This window comes from Arachis ipaensis, chromosome B5, assembly GCF_059453495.1.
Source record: "Arachis ipaensis isolate K30076 ecotype BB chromosome B5, ASM5945349v1, whole genome shotgun sequence".
Lineage (NCBI taxonomy): Eukaryota > Viridiplantae > Streptophyta > Magnoliopsida > Fabales > Fabaceae > Arachis > Arachis ipaensis.
Window position 1 is genome coordinate 17,032,909 of NC_142440.1, and position 13,583 is coordinate 17,046,491.

General features: G+C 32.5%; 2 protein-coding genes across 3 annotated transcripts; both read left to right on the top strand.

The window, feature by feature from the left end:
• The first annotated feature begins 575 nt into the window (after positions 1-575).
• Positions 576-4,626, top strand: LOC107643114 (putative GABA transporter 2). 2 transcript variants are annotated; one of them, XM_016346683.3, is made up of 8 exons: positions 576-884; positions 1,026-1,256; positions 2,302-2,399; positions 3,224-3,410; positions 3,491-3,621; positions 3,786-4,022; positions 4,120-4,162; positions 4,256-4,626. In XM_016346683.3, exons 1-8 carry the CDS (start codon positions 803-805, stop codon positions 4,507-4,509), a joined length of 1,263 nt encoding a protein of 420 aa, XP_016202169.1. In that variant the 5' UTR covers positions 576-802; the 3' UTR covers positions 4,510-4,626. The 2 variants fall into 2 exon arrangements, with proteins under 2 accessions (XP_016202169.1, XP_016202168.1); XM_016346682.3 differs by having other exon boundaries at positions 577-884; positions 4,120-4,626.
• A 1,230-nt stretch (positions 4,627-5,856) lies between these two features.
• Positions 5,857-7,075, top strand: LOC107643116 (uncharacterized). The gene has a single exon (XM_016346684.3). The coding sequence runs from the start codon at positions 6,098-6,100 to the stop codon at positions 6,620-6,622; it is 525 nt and encodes a 174-aa protein (XP_016202170.1). The 5' UTR covers positions 5,857-6,097; the 3' UTR covers positions 6,623-7,075.
• The last annotated feature ends 6,508 nt before the right edge of the window (positions 7,076-13,583 follow it).

Genomic DNA, 13,583 nt, shown 5'->3' on the forward strand with positions numbered 1-13,583 from the left:
TGGTATAAATTTGTTTTTGTGTAAATTTTTGTAGGATAAAGCCATAAAGGTTATTAAATTTTGAGTGAATGCTATGCTGCCTTTATGTATTGTCACACAAGCTGTTTTTGGTGATTATACTATGTAGGATCATAATCCTCTAATTGGGCTCATCTGTGAGTTTTGGGCTTTTACCTCCTGTAGCTGCATTGGGAGTCCAGAGAAATTAGTAACAGTTTCTCAAACCCAAAAAGTATCATGTCCATAAAAAAGAAAACCCAAAAAGAACCAAAGATGGCGAGAGGAAAAACTTAACCAAGGTCACTACCAAAAAAAAAAAGGAAAAGTCTACGGCCAGCAATTTTATTGAATTTTGGTCAGCATGTAACCAGCAGAGAAATGTGAGCCATTGGATGAAATCTCATACTAATCTCATACCATTAAATTATCATTGATGGCTATTTGATGGCTACTAATTACAAAAGTTGTTGGCCCTAACATTGTTCAAAAAAAGGAAAAGCTTACCAAGGTGGAAAAATGCACACCATGATGTTGGCGAATTGCCTCATATATTTGTTTGTGAACAACAGGCGCTAAGTAATATAATATGTTGATAACAACTAATAACTAACATCATTCATCCACGCACCTTTTGCTAGATGTGAATCGGCGAAATTCAAATGTAACTAAAAACGGTACGTATTTATAGACGTATGAAAAGGTTTTCAGTCCCTACACCTTGGCTATTGCAAATTCTACCCCTTCCCAGTGTCACATCCTTTTTTAGTTTCTTCTTTATTCCACAATCTCGCTAGCTAGCCATATGGCAGACCCTACTGTAGGTGAGGAACGCCGTGACCACAAGGACGTGGACGCCGGAGCCGCTTTCGTCCTCCAATCAAAAGGTAACGTAAAACCCCCCACTCTCTCATCTAACTAACTATCAGTTTATCACACCGTGTGATCGTGGCTCGCTTATGGTTCTTGTGATGATGCTGATTGATTATGCTATCATATATATGTTGTTACGGTGAATGCATACATAGGGGAATGGTGGCACGCGGGTTTTCATCTAACGACGGCGATCGTTGGACCCACGATACTGACGCTGCCGTACGCGTTCAGAGGGTTGGGATGGGAGCTTGGTATCTTTTGCCTAACCACCATGGGAATCGTTACCTTCTACTCATACTTGCTCATGTCTAAAGTTCTTGCTCATTGCGAGAACGCTGGTCGCCGCCATATCCGCTTTCGAGAACTTGCCGCCGATGTTTTAGGTATGCAGAATATAATAGCACTTTTGATTTCTTAATTTTGCTTTTTCTTTCTAAGAATAGGTGATTGTCACGATACTTAATAAGAGATGGAGTCTAACAATTAAAAGAAAATGAGTTAAAAGTCCATTTTAATTTAAAAATATAAAATTAAATAATTTTTAAATATTTAAAATTTATTATAAAAAATAAATTAGACAAAAAAATTAAATATCAAATAATAAACACTATATAATTGGCTCTAAAAATAAATGAATAATTGCGTGAGAATCTACATACTTGTTTTTATAGTTTAATAAAGATAGACTACTGATGAAGATAATAATTAAGATATAAACACTATTATGTGAGATAATTCAATTAAGGGAAAGTCTTAGGGTCAGCAATTTTTTAAAAAGTTGGCCAACATTTAACCATTAAAAGAAAATTGAATGATTCCATACTATTAGATTTAATCTTACATCATTAAAAATATTATTGATAGCCAATTAATAATTACAAAACACAAAAGTTGTTGACCCGTAGCACTCCTGTTAAAGTATCATGTAAAAAATATATTTAGATGAGTTGCGACTTTTAACAAATAATAAGATTTTTAACGTTTTTTTCCATAGAGGTGCACGTGGCTAATTTCATCTTCAACAAGCAGAGAGTAATAATTGGTGGTTTATAACTTATAACATATATGCACACCTGCTAACTGGTAACTTCACCCGTCATTTATAACTTAGTTTGACAAAATGCCATCACTGTCGGTGTAACGGCAAGAATCAATCTGCATCACTCGTACTTGTTGACACGCATGCACATTATTCGCTTAATTCAATTGAAGTTCCTACTCCTAAGTGATTTAATCAACAAAGAATAAAAACAAGCATGTACACTTTCATAATCTGTTAAATTATGAATTCATTTTATTGTTTTCTCCCCTCTTACCTAGCACCTGAGAATAGCTCTAAACTATTTCCTTAGACAATGATACGTAGCTTAACTAAAATTCAAAGCTAAAATCTCTCATATGAATTACCTTTTGGTTTTGTTTATGTAGGATCGGGATGGATGTTCTATTTTGTGGTCTTTATACAAACAGGAATCAACTGTGGGATTGGCATAGGGGCAATCTTGCTTGCGGGCCAATGCCTTGAGGTTAGCAAGTTAGTTCGTTCTCTAATTTACATATTTATCCTTATCCTTATCTATTTATTACTCGCCAATTCCAAAGGAGTTGAATTTTCTGACACACAATTAATAAGAACAGAAAAATGAAATGAAATGAAACAACTGATAACATTTCTGTCTACTAATGCACACAAAATTTTCCCTTGATTTTTATATAACAAATTTACACTGTATTTAAAAACCAGTTTGAATATTGTATCAGAAATGCAAAATATTACTTATCCCCTCTTTTGATTCTATTTTCCTTTTTATCATCTTTGTTCTAGCTTTACCCTTTTTCCTACCACATGAGGCCATGTGTTGTGTAGAAATGTTAGCGTTTGTTAATTGGCTAACTCCTGGCTATGATCTGCTTTATACACATGCTAACTAAAAATCTATGTAAGGGACTAATCTAGATGCTCTGTAAAATTCTAAAGCACAGATTCCATGTTGCTAATCTGCTATACTAGTTATATCTCGTCATTCTCTGCTTAGAGCTGAAAAAGCATATTTAATGGACAATGATGAAGTTAATTTCTTAATTAAGTCTCTGTATAAGACTATTGCCTTCTAGCAGGGTGAAATATTAACTAAAAATACATGACACATGTCAATTTTAGGCTGATTAACGTTTTTTCAGTCCCTTGTTAACTTCACATGTTTAGGATCTCTTAACATTTAACAATGTACCTTTTTTACTTTATAAGTATGCTAGTTAACACATTTGGCAATTGAACTTGATAGCCATATTTTAAATTTTTAATTTGGTTGCTTAATTTCGCATGTTCTCTTTATGCTGTGATCATCAGATCCTGTACTCAAGTATCTCACCGCATGGATCCCTGAAACTCCACGACTTTATAGCAATGGTGACAGTGGTTATGATAGTTCTATCTCAGCTTCCCACTTTCCATTCCCTCAGATACATCAACTTGTGTTCGCTCTTTCTCAGCCTCGGCTACACCGCTCTTATGGTGGGTGCCTGCATTCATGCAGGTACCACAACATACCAGATAATATTAATTTCAATTTAATTGCTTAATCAACTTCAAAGATTACAATGATACATTTTGCAGGTATGTCAGCAAACGCCCCTGCAAAGGATTATTCCTTAGAACCTAAGAAATCTTCAAGAGCCTTTAGTGCCTTCACTTCCATCTCCATAATTGCATCAATATTTGGGAATGGCATATTACCCGAGATACAAGTACCCACATTTCCAATTTTTTTCCAAGTTAAACTAGCTTATTGTAATGTTGCTTGCTTAAGAAGCCATGTAAAATAGTAAAAATAGAAACAAGTTAATTAGGTGAGCAATGTTTGTATCTCCAAATAAATGACTTAAGTATGATCATGTCATTGTTAATACAGGCAACACTAGCGCCTCCGGCTTCTGGAAAGATGTTGAAGGGTCTTTGCATGTGTTATGGTGTCATAGGGTTGACTTTCTACTCTGCTGCGGTTTCTGGATATTGGGCTTTCGGAAACAAGTCTAGTTCAAACATCTTTAACAGTCTGTTACCAGATAATGGAACTTCTTTGGCTCCAACTTGGGTCCTTGCCATTGCAGTCATCTTTGTGCTCCTTCAACTCTTTGCCATTGGCCTGGTAAGTGTTCAATTATTCATCTACAAGAATGATCAGAGAATGTAGAAAGCTGAGAGAAATAACTATATATATGCCTCAACATATATACATGTCACAGGTTTACTCTCAAGTGGCTTATGAGATAATGGAGAAGAAATCAGGTGATGTGAAACAGGGGATGTTTTCCAAAAGGAATCTTGTTCCTAGGATAATTCTTCGATCAATTTACACAATATTATGTGGTTTTGTGGCAGCCATGCTTCCATTTTTTGGGGACATAAACGGTGTGGTGGGTGCTATTGGATTTATCCCTCTGGATTTCGTTCTGCCTATGCTTCTGTACAACATGACATACAAGCCTCCAAAGTCATCATTTACTTACTTGGTTAACACAACAATTATGGTGGTCTTCACTGGTGCTGGAATAATGGGTGCATTCTCTTCTATAAGGAAATTGGTTCTTGATGCCAGGCAATTTAAGCTTTTTGGCAATGAAGTTGTTGATTAGGTGAATTGTACATACAAGTTTTGTTAATTAAGAGTCCTTATTTTATGGACCAACTTCTAAGTGTCCTTCTCTGCCTGCTATTAAATGAAGGCCATTTATTTTGGTCCATGACCAACCCGTTACAGTAAGCACTTTTTTCTTTAGGGGAAGCCAATTATGTTTGAAAAACTATGAAACTTTAATGTGCCACCACAAAAAGCTCGTCAAAACAACTCATAAATAGTTAAGCGGAAAAAAGTAAAAAACCTGCGCATCCTATTTTATGAATTTTGTAATTGTTCTCTTGTTTGAGGACGAGGTATATTTCAGTTTATTATATTAAAATGTTGAAAATATTTCGACGTTTAACTGTTTAAGTTAGTAAAAAAAATTTTTTTTGAAGAATTTTCTTAGAGAAGGAGTTTAGAACATACCTCCTTGGTGTTATGAAACCACTCATCCCAAAAACGCAACATTAATGGTTATATCTCTAACACTCCTCCTCAAACAAGAGCCTTTTTTGGGTTTGTTTGATTTTGCATAGGCCTTCTTTTCTCTAACACTCCTCATCAAGGGCCTTATGCCACTTTTGGGGTTCATCAAGGATCGAACTCTTGACCTTTTGGACATAGAGCTCTGATACCATGTTATGAAACCACTCATCCCAAAAGCTTAAGCTGATGGGAGAAGGCAACATTAATGGTTATATCTCTAGCACTTGACTCCTTATACATTCTTAAAAACCTACCTTATAATGAGCGAGTTATAAAATTAAAGTAAACGTTTCGTCCGAAGTGCAGCTCAAATTTCACCGAGTCACAATAACCGGATGAATAATTATCAAACAGTAAAAGTTTATATTTTTATTTTATCAAATGCGGCAAATTAAAACTAGTTAAAAGAGTTTCTTAAACCCTTAGCTTACTTGGTTCTATGATTGCAGATATGGATTTTACTAGGTAGACAATGACTTTTATAAATAATGTGAATAATAAATTTTAAAATTGTTTTAATAAAGTAAAAAAATACTCTATCCTTAAATTATCTCCTAAACTTTAATATTAAGATAATCATATGTACATCTAATGAATTAAAATTTAGCCATTATTAACTGTGCATGGGTAAATCGAATAAAAAAAAATAACTATCTAATTAAAAATAATGAACATAATTATCTGCATATCTATTAAATTAAACATCTAATATATTCATTGTTCACGTTATTTAATATTGTCAATATCTATCCGTACTTTTTCGGCAGATATACATAGATAGAGAAGATAATCTAACATATCAACTAGGTAGCACTAACGTACCCCATTTTCTCATTAATTATTGTTATTAATAAATATGAATGGACACATGGGCATCAAAAATCAATGAAGGGTAAAAAGGGAAGGGTCTCCCACGGAATTCATGCACGGTCTACATATGTGGACGTGTGAAACGCTTATAATAACGGTAGTAAGTAACCTTTCTGGTCACTAGTCATAACAAACGCGTTTGATCCTTCACCAACCATTCCAATAAAGTAGTTATCGATCAAAAGTCTCCCCGTTCATTTTCTCAGATTTTTCAAGTCTCATCATCATCAAGTAATAATAAGCATATGGACACTTATGCTAATACCACTCTCTGGGATTGTGGAAGTACACTCTATGACTCTTTCGAGCTCAAATCCTTTAATCTCCGACTCAACTCCGCCATAGCTAATTCCCCCAGAACCCTATCTATGTCTTGTTTACCGGAGCGTCGAGCTCCGATAATTCAGCCACAGCCACACGCCTCCAAGAAGCCATTCAATATCTCTCGTTCTTTACATAAACTGCTTCGCTCGGTTTTCAAGCTCAACAACAATAATAACAATAAATCTACGGTGTCTACTAGCTCAATGATCAGCAGCAGTTTCGTGCAGGTGCCGGAGAAATACTCGAATGATAATAAAGAGCGTTTCTACGTGGTTTACGATAAGTCTGGTGGACCTGTTCTTTCCACCATTCCCGAAGTTCCGGAGTTTGAGATCGCTGCTAGCGCTGCACTTTCATCATCGGAGGAGATCTCTTCTTCCTTCGTCTCACGGTCAGCTTCGGAGCGGTTCGCCGCCACCACCGCAATCGGTATTTCGTGCCCTTAGGACAAATTAAACTAAAAACAAGACTTTATCTATTAATAATCTTTGATTGTCTCTTATTCTCATTAATATAGATGTTATTTAATAGTTTAATTATATTACTACTGTTAGGGTCAACGTAACTTTATCATATCAGTTTGGATTAGGTTTTTTTAGATTCGTATATAGTAGATATATGTCAATTGGCGTGTGAGAGATAATTAAGTATTTGTTTCTATATAATTCTGATGGTTCACGCCGATGCAATATTTATTTGTTATTTTATGTTACAACGTTGAATAATTGAACTCCCGGTTGGAGTTGGAGTTGGAGTTGTAATAGTAGTAGCAGGAGTAATAGCTTGAACTTGTACTTTTAGTAATTAATTGACACTTCTCATAAAAGATACACAACTTGTGGGGTTGTGGTTCAATTCATCATATCAGACAAATTAAACTGAGCTTTGTATTAAGTAAATTTGGTACTACTATTTATATGTATGTTAGATTTATCACACATAATAAGGTATATTTTTTATTTTTAAAATTTGTTAAAAAATTTAAAAATATTTTATAAATTTTATTTTGTTTTAATTTTAATTTAAAAATATTTTATTTGTATCAAATATATTTTTAAAAATTAAATTTTTAAGTAGTTTAAGAACAAACCGGTAATAATATTTATGAATTAGAAATAAATAATAAAATTTTTTGTCTGACATACTTGTGTAGATAATCCTGAGTTGTTGTTAAATTAATCTAAAAATTACCTATAAATTTTATACAAATAAAAAATTTGTGGGACAAAAATTTAAAAAATATTTTAAATTTTTTTTAAAAATTATATATTTTATCTTTTTATTATATTTTATTCTTTATTATATTTTACCTTTTGGTGGCATCCATTAGGAGCTCTCAGACTCACCGTTAATTTTCTAAAAGAAAATAAAAAAACAGCATGTAGGATTATAGGGCATGCATATTTGAATGAATGGATTATTGAGTAAATCACCTAATTTACGAGACTTGCTATACATACAAGTCTTTTTAGCATATAAGTTTATATAAGTCTGTTTTTTTTTTTTTTTTTGGTGAACAACCAAGAGAAAAAACAAAAGAGCAGAAAAGAAAAAGAAAAGAAATCAGGTTCTTAACAGCAAGAGATGACAAACCACCTCTGACGGCTGGTGCCAAAGGTAAACTTCATCAGCTCCGCTACCTCCAGATCCCATCTTTGTCAACCGAACTGCTACGACATTAGCTTCTCTCGGGATAAGCTCAAAACGAATATCTCAATCCCTTCTTAACTTCAAGTCAAAGATAAATTGTATCACTTCTTTTTCAAGATGTCAGAGTGGAACTTGCCAACCAATCACTAGCTCAAAAGCTGCTGCGTAATCTGTCTCACAAACAACAAGGTTAAGACCCGCCTCCCATGCTCAAGCCAAACCTTTTTATATACTCCACAACTCCATCTTGATGACACTAGATCCAAAGGAATTTCTTGAGCATCCCATTACCCATTAACTGGAGCTATTGCGAATTACCCACCCAAAATTAGCACAATCATCCCCTAAGTTCACACTCCCATCACAATTTAACTTCCAAGCACCAGGTTCTGGCGGAGACTAAGACAGAGGTTTTAATCCCTGGATGCAACACACTCGATTCTGAGTTGTATATTCAAAATCCACCATGCACCTACGAGCCTTGTATGCAATTGACCAAGCAGATCCAAAAATTCCCTGAAAATTACCTATATTTCTGTCTTGCCAAATTGACCATATTATAGCTGCAAATTTGGAACAACCTTCATTGAGGAGGCCATACTTGAACCAATCATGTACCTCGTGAGAGCCAAAGAAACACACATCAGAAAAACCTAGAGAAATCCAAACTGATCGCACCACTTCACAATCTGAAAACAATGAAGAATTGTCTCCAGAAGGTGATTGCAACGTGTACATAAGGATGAGGAGAAGAGATGTCGCCGAAAACGCAGATATTAAGTTGGTACACATACAAGTTTTTTTAGCATATAAGTTTATATAAGTCAGTTTAAGTCCAATAAAAACAACTCTCAATTTAAAGAGCATGTAAATACGCGCTTTCTCAATTTTAAATAGCGGAAAATGAGAAACGGTTTTTCTTCAACGTTTGTATTCCACGTTCTTTCTCCTGCTCCTTCTCCTTCTTCTTCTTTTTCTTTTTTACATTCCTTCTCATTTTTTTTCGCATTCTTTCTTCTTCTTCTTCTTCGCGTTTTCATCCTCATTGTGGTTTATTTTATTGTTGTTATTTTTGCTGCATTTTTTTTCTCCTTCTCTATCTATTGATTTTGCAACATTATGTATTTTTTTTCTTTGTTTGATTTTTTCTCCCAAGAAGAATTATAAGAAAACGAAATAAGAAGATGAGGAAGAAGAAGCAGTAGACGATGAGAAGGAGAAAGAGAAAGAGTTTTAAATTATGCAGAACTTATCAGAATAAAAATACACCAAAATATCTTCGTGTTATACCCAAATTTGCTGCAAATACAAAAAAATATTTTTTCTAATGCTGCATTTTTTTTCTTCTTTTTTTCTTTATTTCTTTCTTTCTTTTAATTAAATGAATGTAAGTTCATCCTCTTTCAAGTAATTTTGCAGCATTATGTATTTCTTCTTCTTCTTTATTTGATTTTTTTGTTTTTATTCTTGTTAAGAGAGTAAAATAAGAAGAAACTTGAGAAGGTAAAACAAAAAAAAAGATGAATAAAAAAAGAAGAAAAAAAAGATGGTGATGATGATAAAAAAAAGAACTTATGAGGAGGAGAAAGAGAAAGAGTTTTGAATTATGCAGAACTTATCAAAATAAAAATACACCCAAATATCTTCGTGTTACACCCAAATTTGTTGCAAATACAGAAAAATATTTCCTCTAATGCTGTATTTTTTCTTCTTCTTTTTCTTTATTTCTTTCTTTCTTTTAGTTAAATGAATGTAAGTTCATTCTCTTCCAAGTAATTTTGCAGTATTATGTGTTTCTTCTTCTTCTTTGTTTGATTTTTTTTATTTTTATTCTTATTAAGAGAGTTAGTGTTTGTTTGGGTGCCATTATTTTGATAAAAAAAAAATATTTTTTCAATGAAAAAAGATTTTTTTTTTAGTGTGTTTAGCAAATTTCTAGTAGTAAAAATAAAAGTACTAAAAAAAAACATCTTTTTTGATAAGTTATAATTTACATCTTTTTTTAAAAGATCTTTTTCTCTTAAAAAAAGATGTTTTTATGTAATAAATAAACAAAAAATTACTTTATATTGTTATACCCAAACATAATTGATAGATAAAAAAAATCTTTTTGCATGAGATACTCAAACATAAAATTACTTTTACTTTTCCATAAGATCTTTTAAAAAAGGGTAAAGTATACTTTTTGTCCTCGAAGTTTAGCAAAAATTTCAAAAATACCCCTAAGTTTTATTCTGTTTTAATTTTGTCCAAAAAATTTTCGATTTGCATCAAATATACCCTCGACGGCTGCATTTTCAAAAAATTTTAAGACCAATCTAACAATAATGCATGAAAATTATGTTTGATTTGCTTGTATTGAGGGTTGTTCTTATGTTATTGTTGTTGAATTGATCTTAAATTTTTTGAAAAATTAGTCGTCAGGGATATATTTGATGCAAATCGAAAACTTTTGGGACAAAATTGAAACCAAATAAAATTTAGGAGTATTTTTGAATTTTTTGTCAAACTTCAGGGACAAAAAATATACTTTACCCTTTAAAAAAAGATAACTCGAAAAAAGATCTTTTCTTAGAAGCTCACCCAAACAAGCTCTAAAACAAGAAGAAATTTGAGAAGGTAAAACAAAAAAAAATATGAATAAAAAAAAAGAAGAAGATGGTGATGATGATAAAAAAAAAAAAAGAAACAGTATGAGATAAGGAGGAGGAAGAGGAAGAATTTTGAATTATACAGAACTTATCAGAATACAAATACACCTAAAATTCTTAAAATACACCCAAATATCTTTGTATTATATCCAAATATCTCTGTGTTATACCCAAATTTGCTGTAAATACAGAAAAATATTTTCTCTAATACTATATTTTTTCTTCTGAATTAAACCATACCTCAGCCACTTGATTGGATTCAAAACAATAAAAGGAAGAAAAGAAATTTCAATGAAAGAAGAAGAAGAAAAAGAAGAACAAAAACTGTATGGAAAAAATGCTTGTACGTGAAGAATAATTTTTTTTTTAACAAAGTAATCTTATTTTTATAATAATTATTAATTCAAAAGCTTATTATTTCTGAATAAATTTAATAAATTAATTGATTATTGAAAACTTTAAAATAGTTAAACAAAAATCCAAAAAAGAAAAGAAAGATAATAAAATTTTGAAAAAGTAAATTCGAACACGGAATCAGGACTCCCTCTGCAGAAATGGGCCATCAGTGATGGGCTTGTATTAAATACCATGAGGCAAGAATGGACCTTCAAAGCAAATCACAATGTTATATTTATGAAGAGACTGTGGGCCATAGTCATAACTCATAACTGAGAGTAGGTTTGGCTTAATTTCAGTGGCAGAGTTACATTACCTCTCTGTTCAGTCTGTTGAGATGTTTCATGTGCCAACAGAGTGTGTGGGCTCCTATAATTAACGGATAATTTTGGTACATTGAAATGTTTGAAAAATTTAGTAGTAATGCCTTGTATGGATGATCACATTTTAAATTAGTTCCTACATTTTAAGATATACTACCTGTAATACTTTCTTTTTAAAAACAAATGTTGTAAACATAATCAATTCATATTTAGTATTCGAAAATGTTTGGTAACCAAAGAAAATCAGTTAAAAACAGTCATAACTTACCTTATTTAGCATTTATTAAATGTTACGATAATTAATGAATATTAAATAAGGCAAATTTTGGCTATTTTTTTTGTTTTTCTAACATTATAACTAATTTATTTTTTAATTACATTCACAACATTAAATGTGCAAACTAGATACGTGATGCTTGACCAGACTTGTTCAAATGAAAAAGTGTAAGTTTTACCAATTTGAGTTGGGTAGTTCAATCGAGACAGCATAAATTGCACTGTGCTCATCTTCATCAATCACCGCACTCTACTTATCAATCAATAATAGAGCATCTTCCATCCCATATTCTTTCGCTATAATTTCTTTTTATAGTTTTAACCCTATAATAATAATAATAATAATAATAATAATAATAATAATAATAATAATAATAATAATAATAATAATAATAATAATAATAATAATAATAACTTTTAAAGTTCAAAGCTCTAATTTATGCCGTCTTCGTTCTTTTTTCCAATCAATTAACGGGTAGCAAATAAAAAATCATATAACTTGAACATTATTTCATTCTCTTAGCTGTAATTTGTGTATTAATAAAGGTTACTTAACAAAGAACGAATATGATATAAAATTTAGAATGAAGTACTTTTTTTTTTGTCTCTAACAACTTAGGTTAAAATTAAAATTGTCTCTGACCTTTTTTTTTAGGTTTAATTACTCTATTGGTCTTTATAGTTTCGCAAAATTTTTAATTAGATTTCTATACTTTTTTTCCTTTTAATTGAGTGCTTGTACCAATTTTTTTTTTTTAATTTGGTCCATACACTTTTTTTTCCTTTTATTTAGATCCCTATACCAATTTTTTTTTAGTTAGGTCCCTATAAAATTAAGCCAATTACTACTAAGAAGGACTTAATTGAAAAAAAAATTTAGTGGAGGGACTCAATTAAAAAGAAAAAAAGTATAGGGACCTAATTGAAAATTTCACGAAACTATAGGGACTAACAGAGTAATTAAACCTCTTTTTTATTAATATCATTTTTAATGTTACAAAACGTTATAAAATCATTATTTCTCTAATTTTTAGACCAAAATATCCTTAATCTCAGATTCATTCTCCACCGTCAACAACCAAAATGCACAAACAGAGAGGGAAAGAGAGCAAGAAGCGAAAAAAAGAATAAAGGAGAGGTGGAATAAAGAGGGAAAAGAAGAGAGGAAGAGGAAGAAGAAGGCGCCGACGAAAAAGGGCATAGTGGCGACCCAATAGCAATGACGTCCAGTAGCAGCAACCCGTCCCTCTGTTCGCATCGCCTCTCTCTCTCTCTCTCTCTCTCTCTCTCTCCAATGAACCAGCGACAGAAGTGCCGACTCAGCGGCAGCGGTGACCCAATGCCAGCGGCGACCCAGCAACAACATGTTAACACCATACATGAAGTAGCTGTTGCATCATTCTCTTAGCAAGTTTTTATTGGGATACCTTCTTTCTTCATTCAATTAATATTTTTTGGCTTCTGCAAAACTCCAATATTTGCTGAAGACGTGCTTGGTGGGGAAGTAAGAGTGAACTTGTAAATAGGAGTGGCAACGGGGCAGGTTTTTGCTCTATCCGACCCCGCCCTACCTTACAATAACCCGCATAAAACCCGCCCCACTCCTACCCGCGGGTAGTAAATGGTTGAACCCTAACCCGCACCCGTGGGTACCCGCCCAGCCCCTACCCGCCCCTATAATTATTAAAATCTAATAAATAAAATTAAATTTTCAAAATTTATATAATCATAATCACATACATAACAAAAATTAAAGTAAAATTTTAAATATGATACAATATTATCAATAATTTTACTAATTATTTTACATATATTATATATTAAAATTATATATTATGTATATACCGGGGCGGGTAGTACCTAAACCTGCCCAAGAATCCGCCCTGCCCCACTAAAAACCCGCCCCGAGTGGGTAGGGGTAGGGTGGGTACCCGTGGGTTCGGGTGGTGTTGCCATCCCTACTTGTAAAGCCAGTAGAGAGGTCCCTTTTGGCTAAATATGTGAGTAACTGCTTAAAGTGATTATATAATATACATATTAGCAATTCTCTTTTAGTTGCAAATCTATAAATATACATTTTTAACATTTGTAAATTAAACTTTCTACTGTTT

Coding starts and splice junctions, on each gene's coding strand:
- LOC107643114 (XM_016346682.3), top strand. CDS start 803: ATGGCAGACCCTACTGTAGGTGAGGAACGCCGTGACCACAAGGACGTG. Junction 1,257..2,301: donor ACTTGCCGCCGATGTTTTAG/GTATGCAGAATA, acceptor TTGTTTATGTAG/GATCGGGATGGATGTTCTAT. Junction 4,023..4,119: donor AACTCTTTGCCATTGGCCTG/GTAAGTGTTCAA, acceptor TACATGTCACAG/GTTTACTCTCAAGTGGCTTA.
- LOC107643116 (XM_016346684.3), top strand. CDS start 6,098: ATGGACACTTATGCTAATACCACTCTCTGGGATTGTGGAAGTACACTC.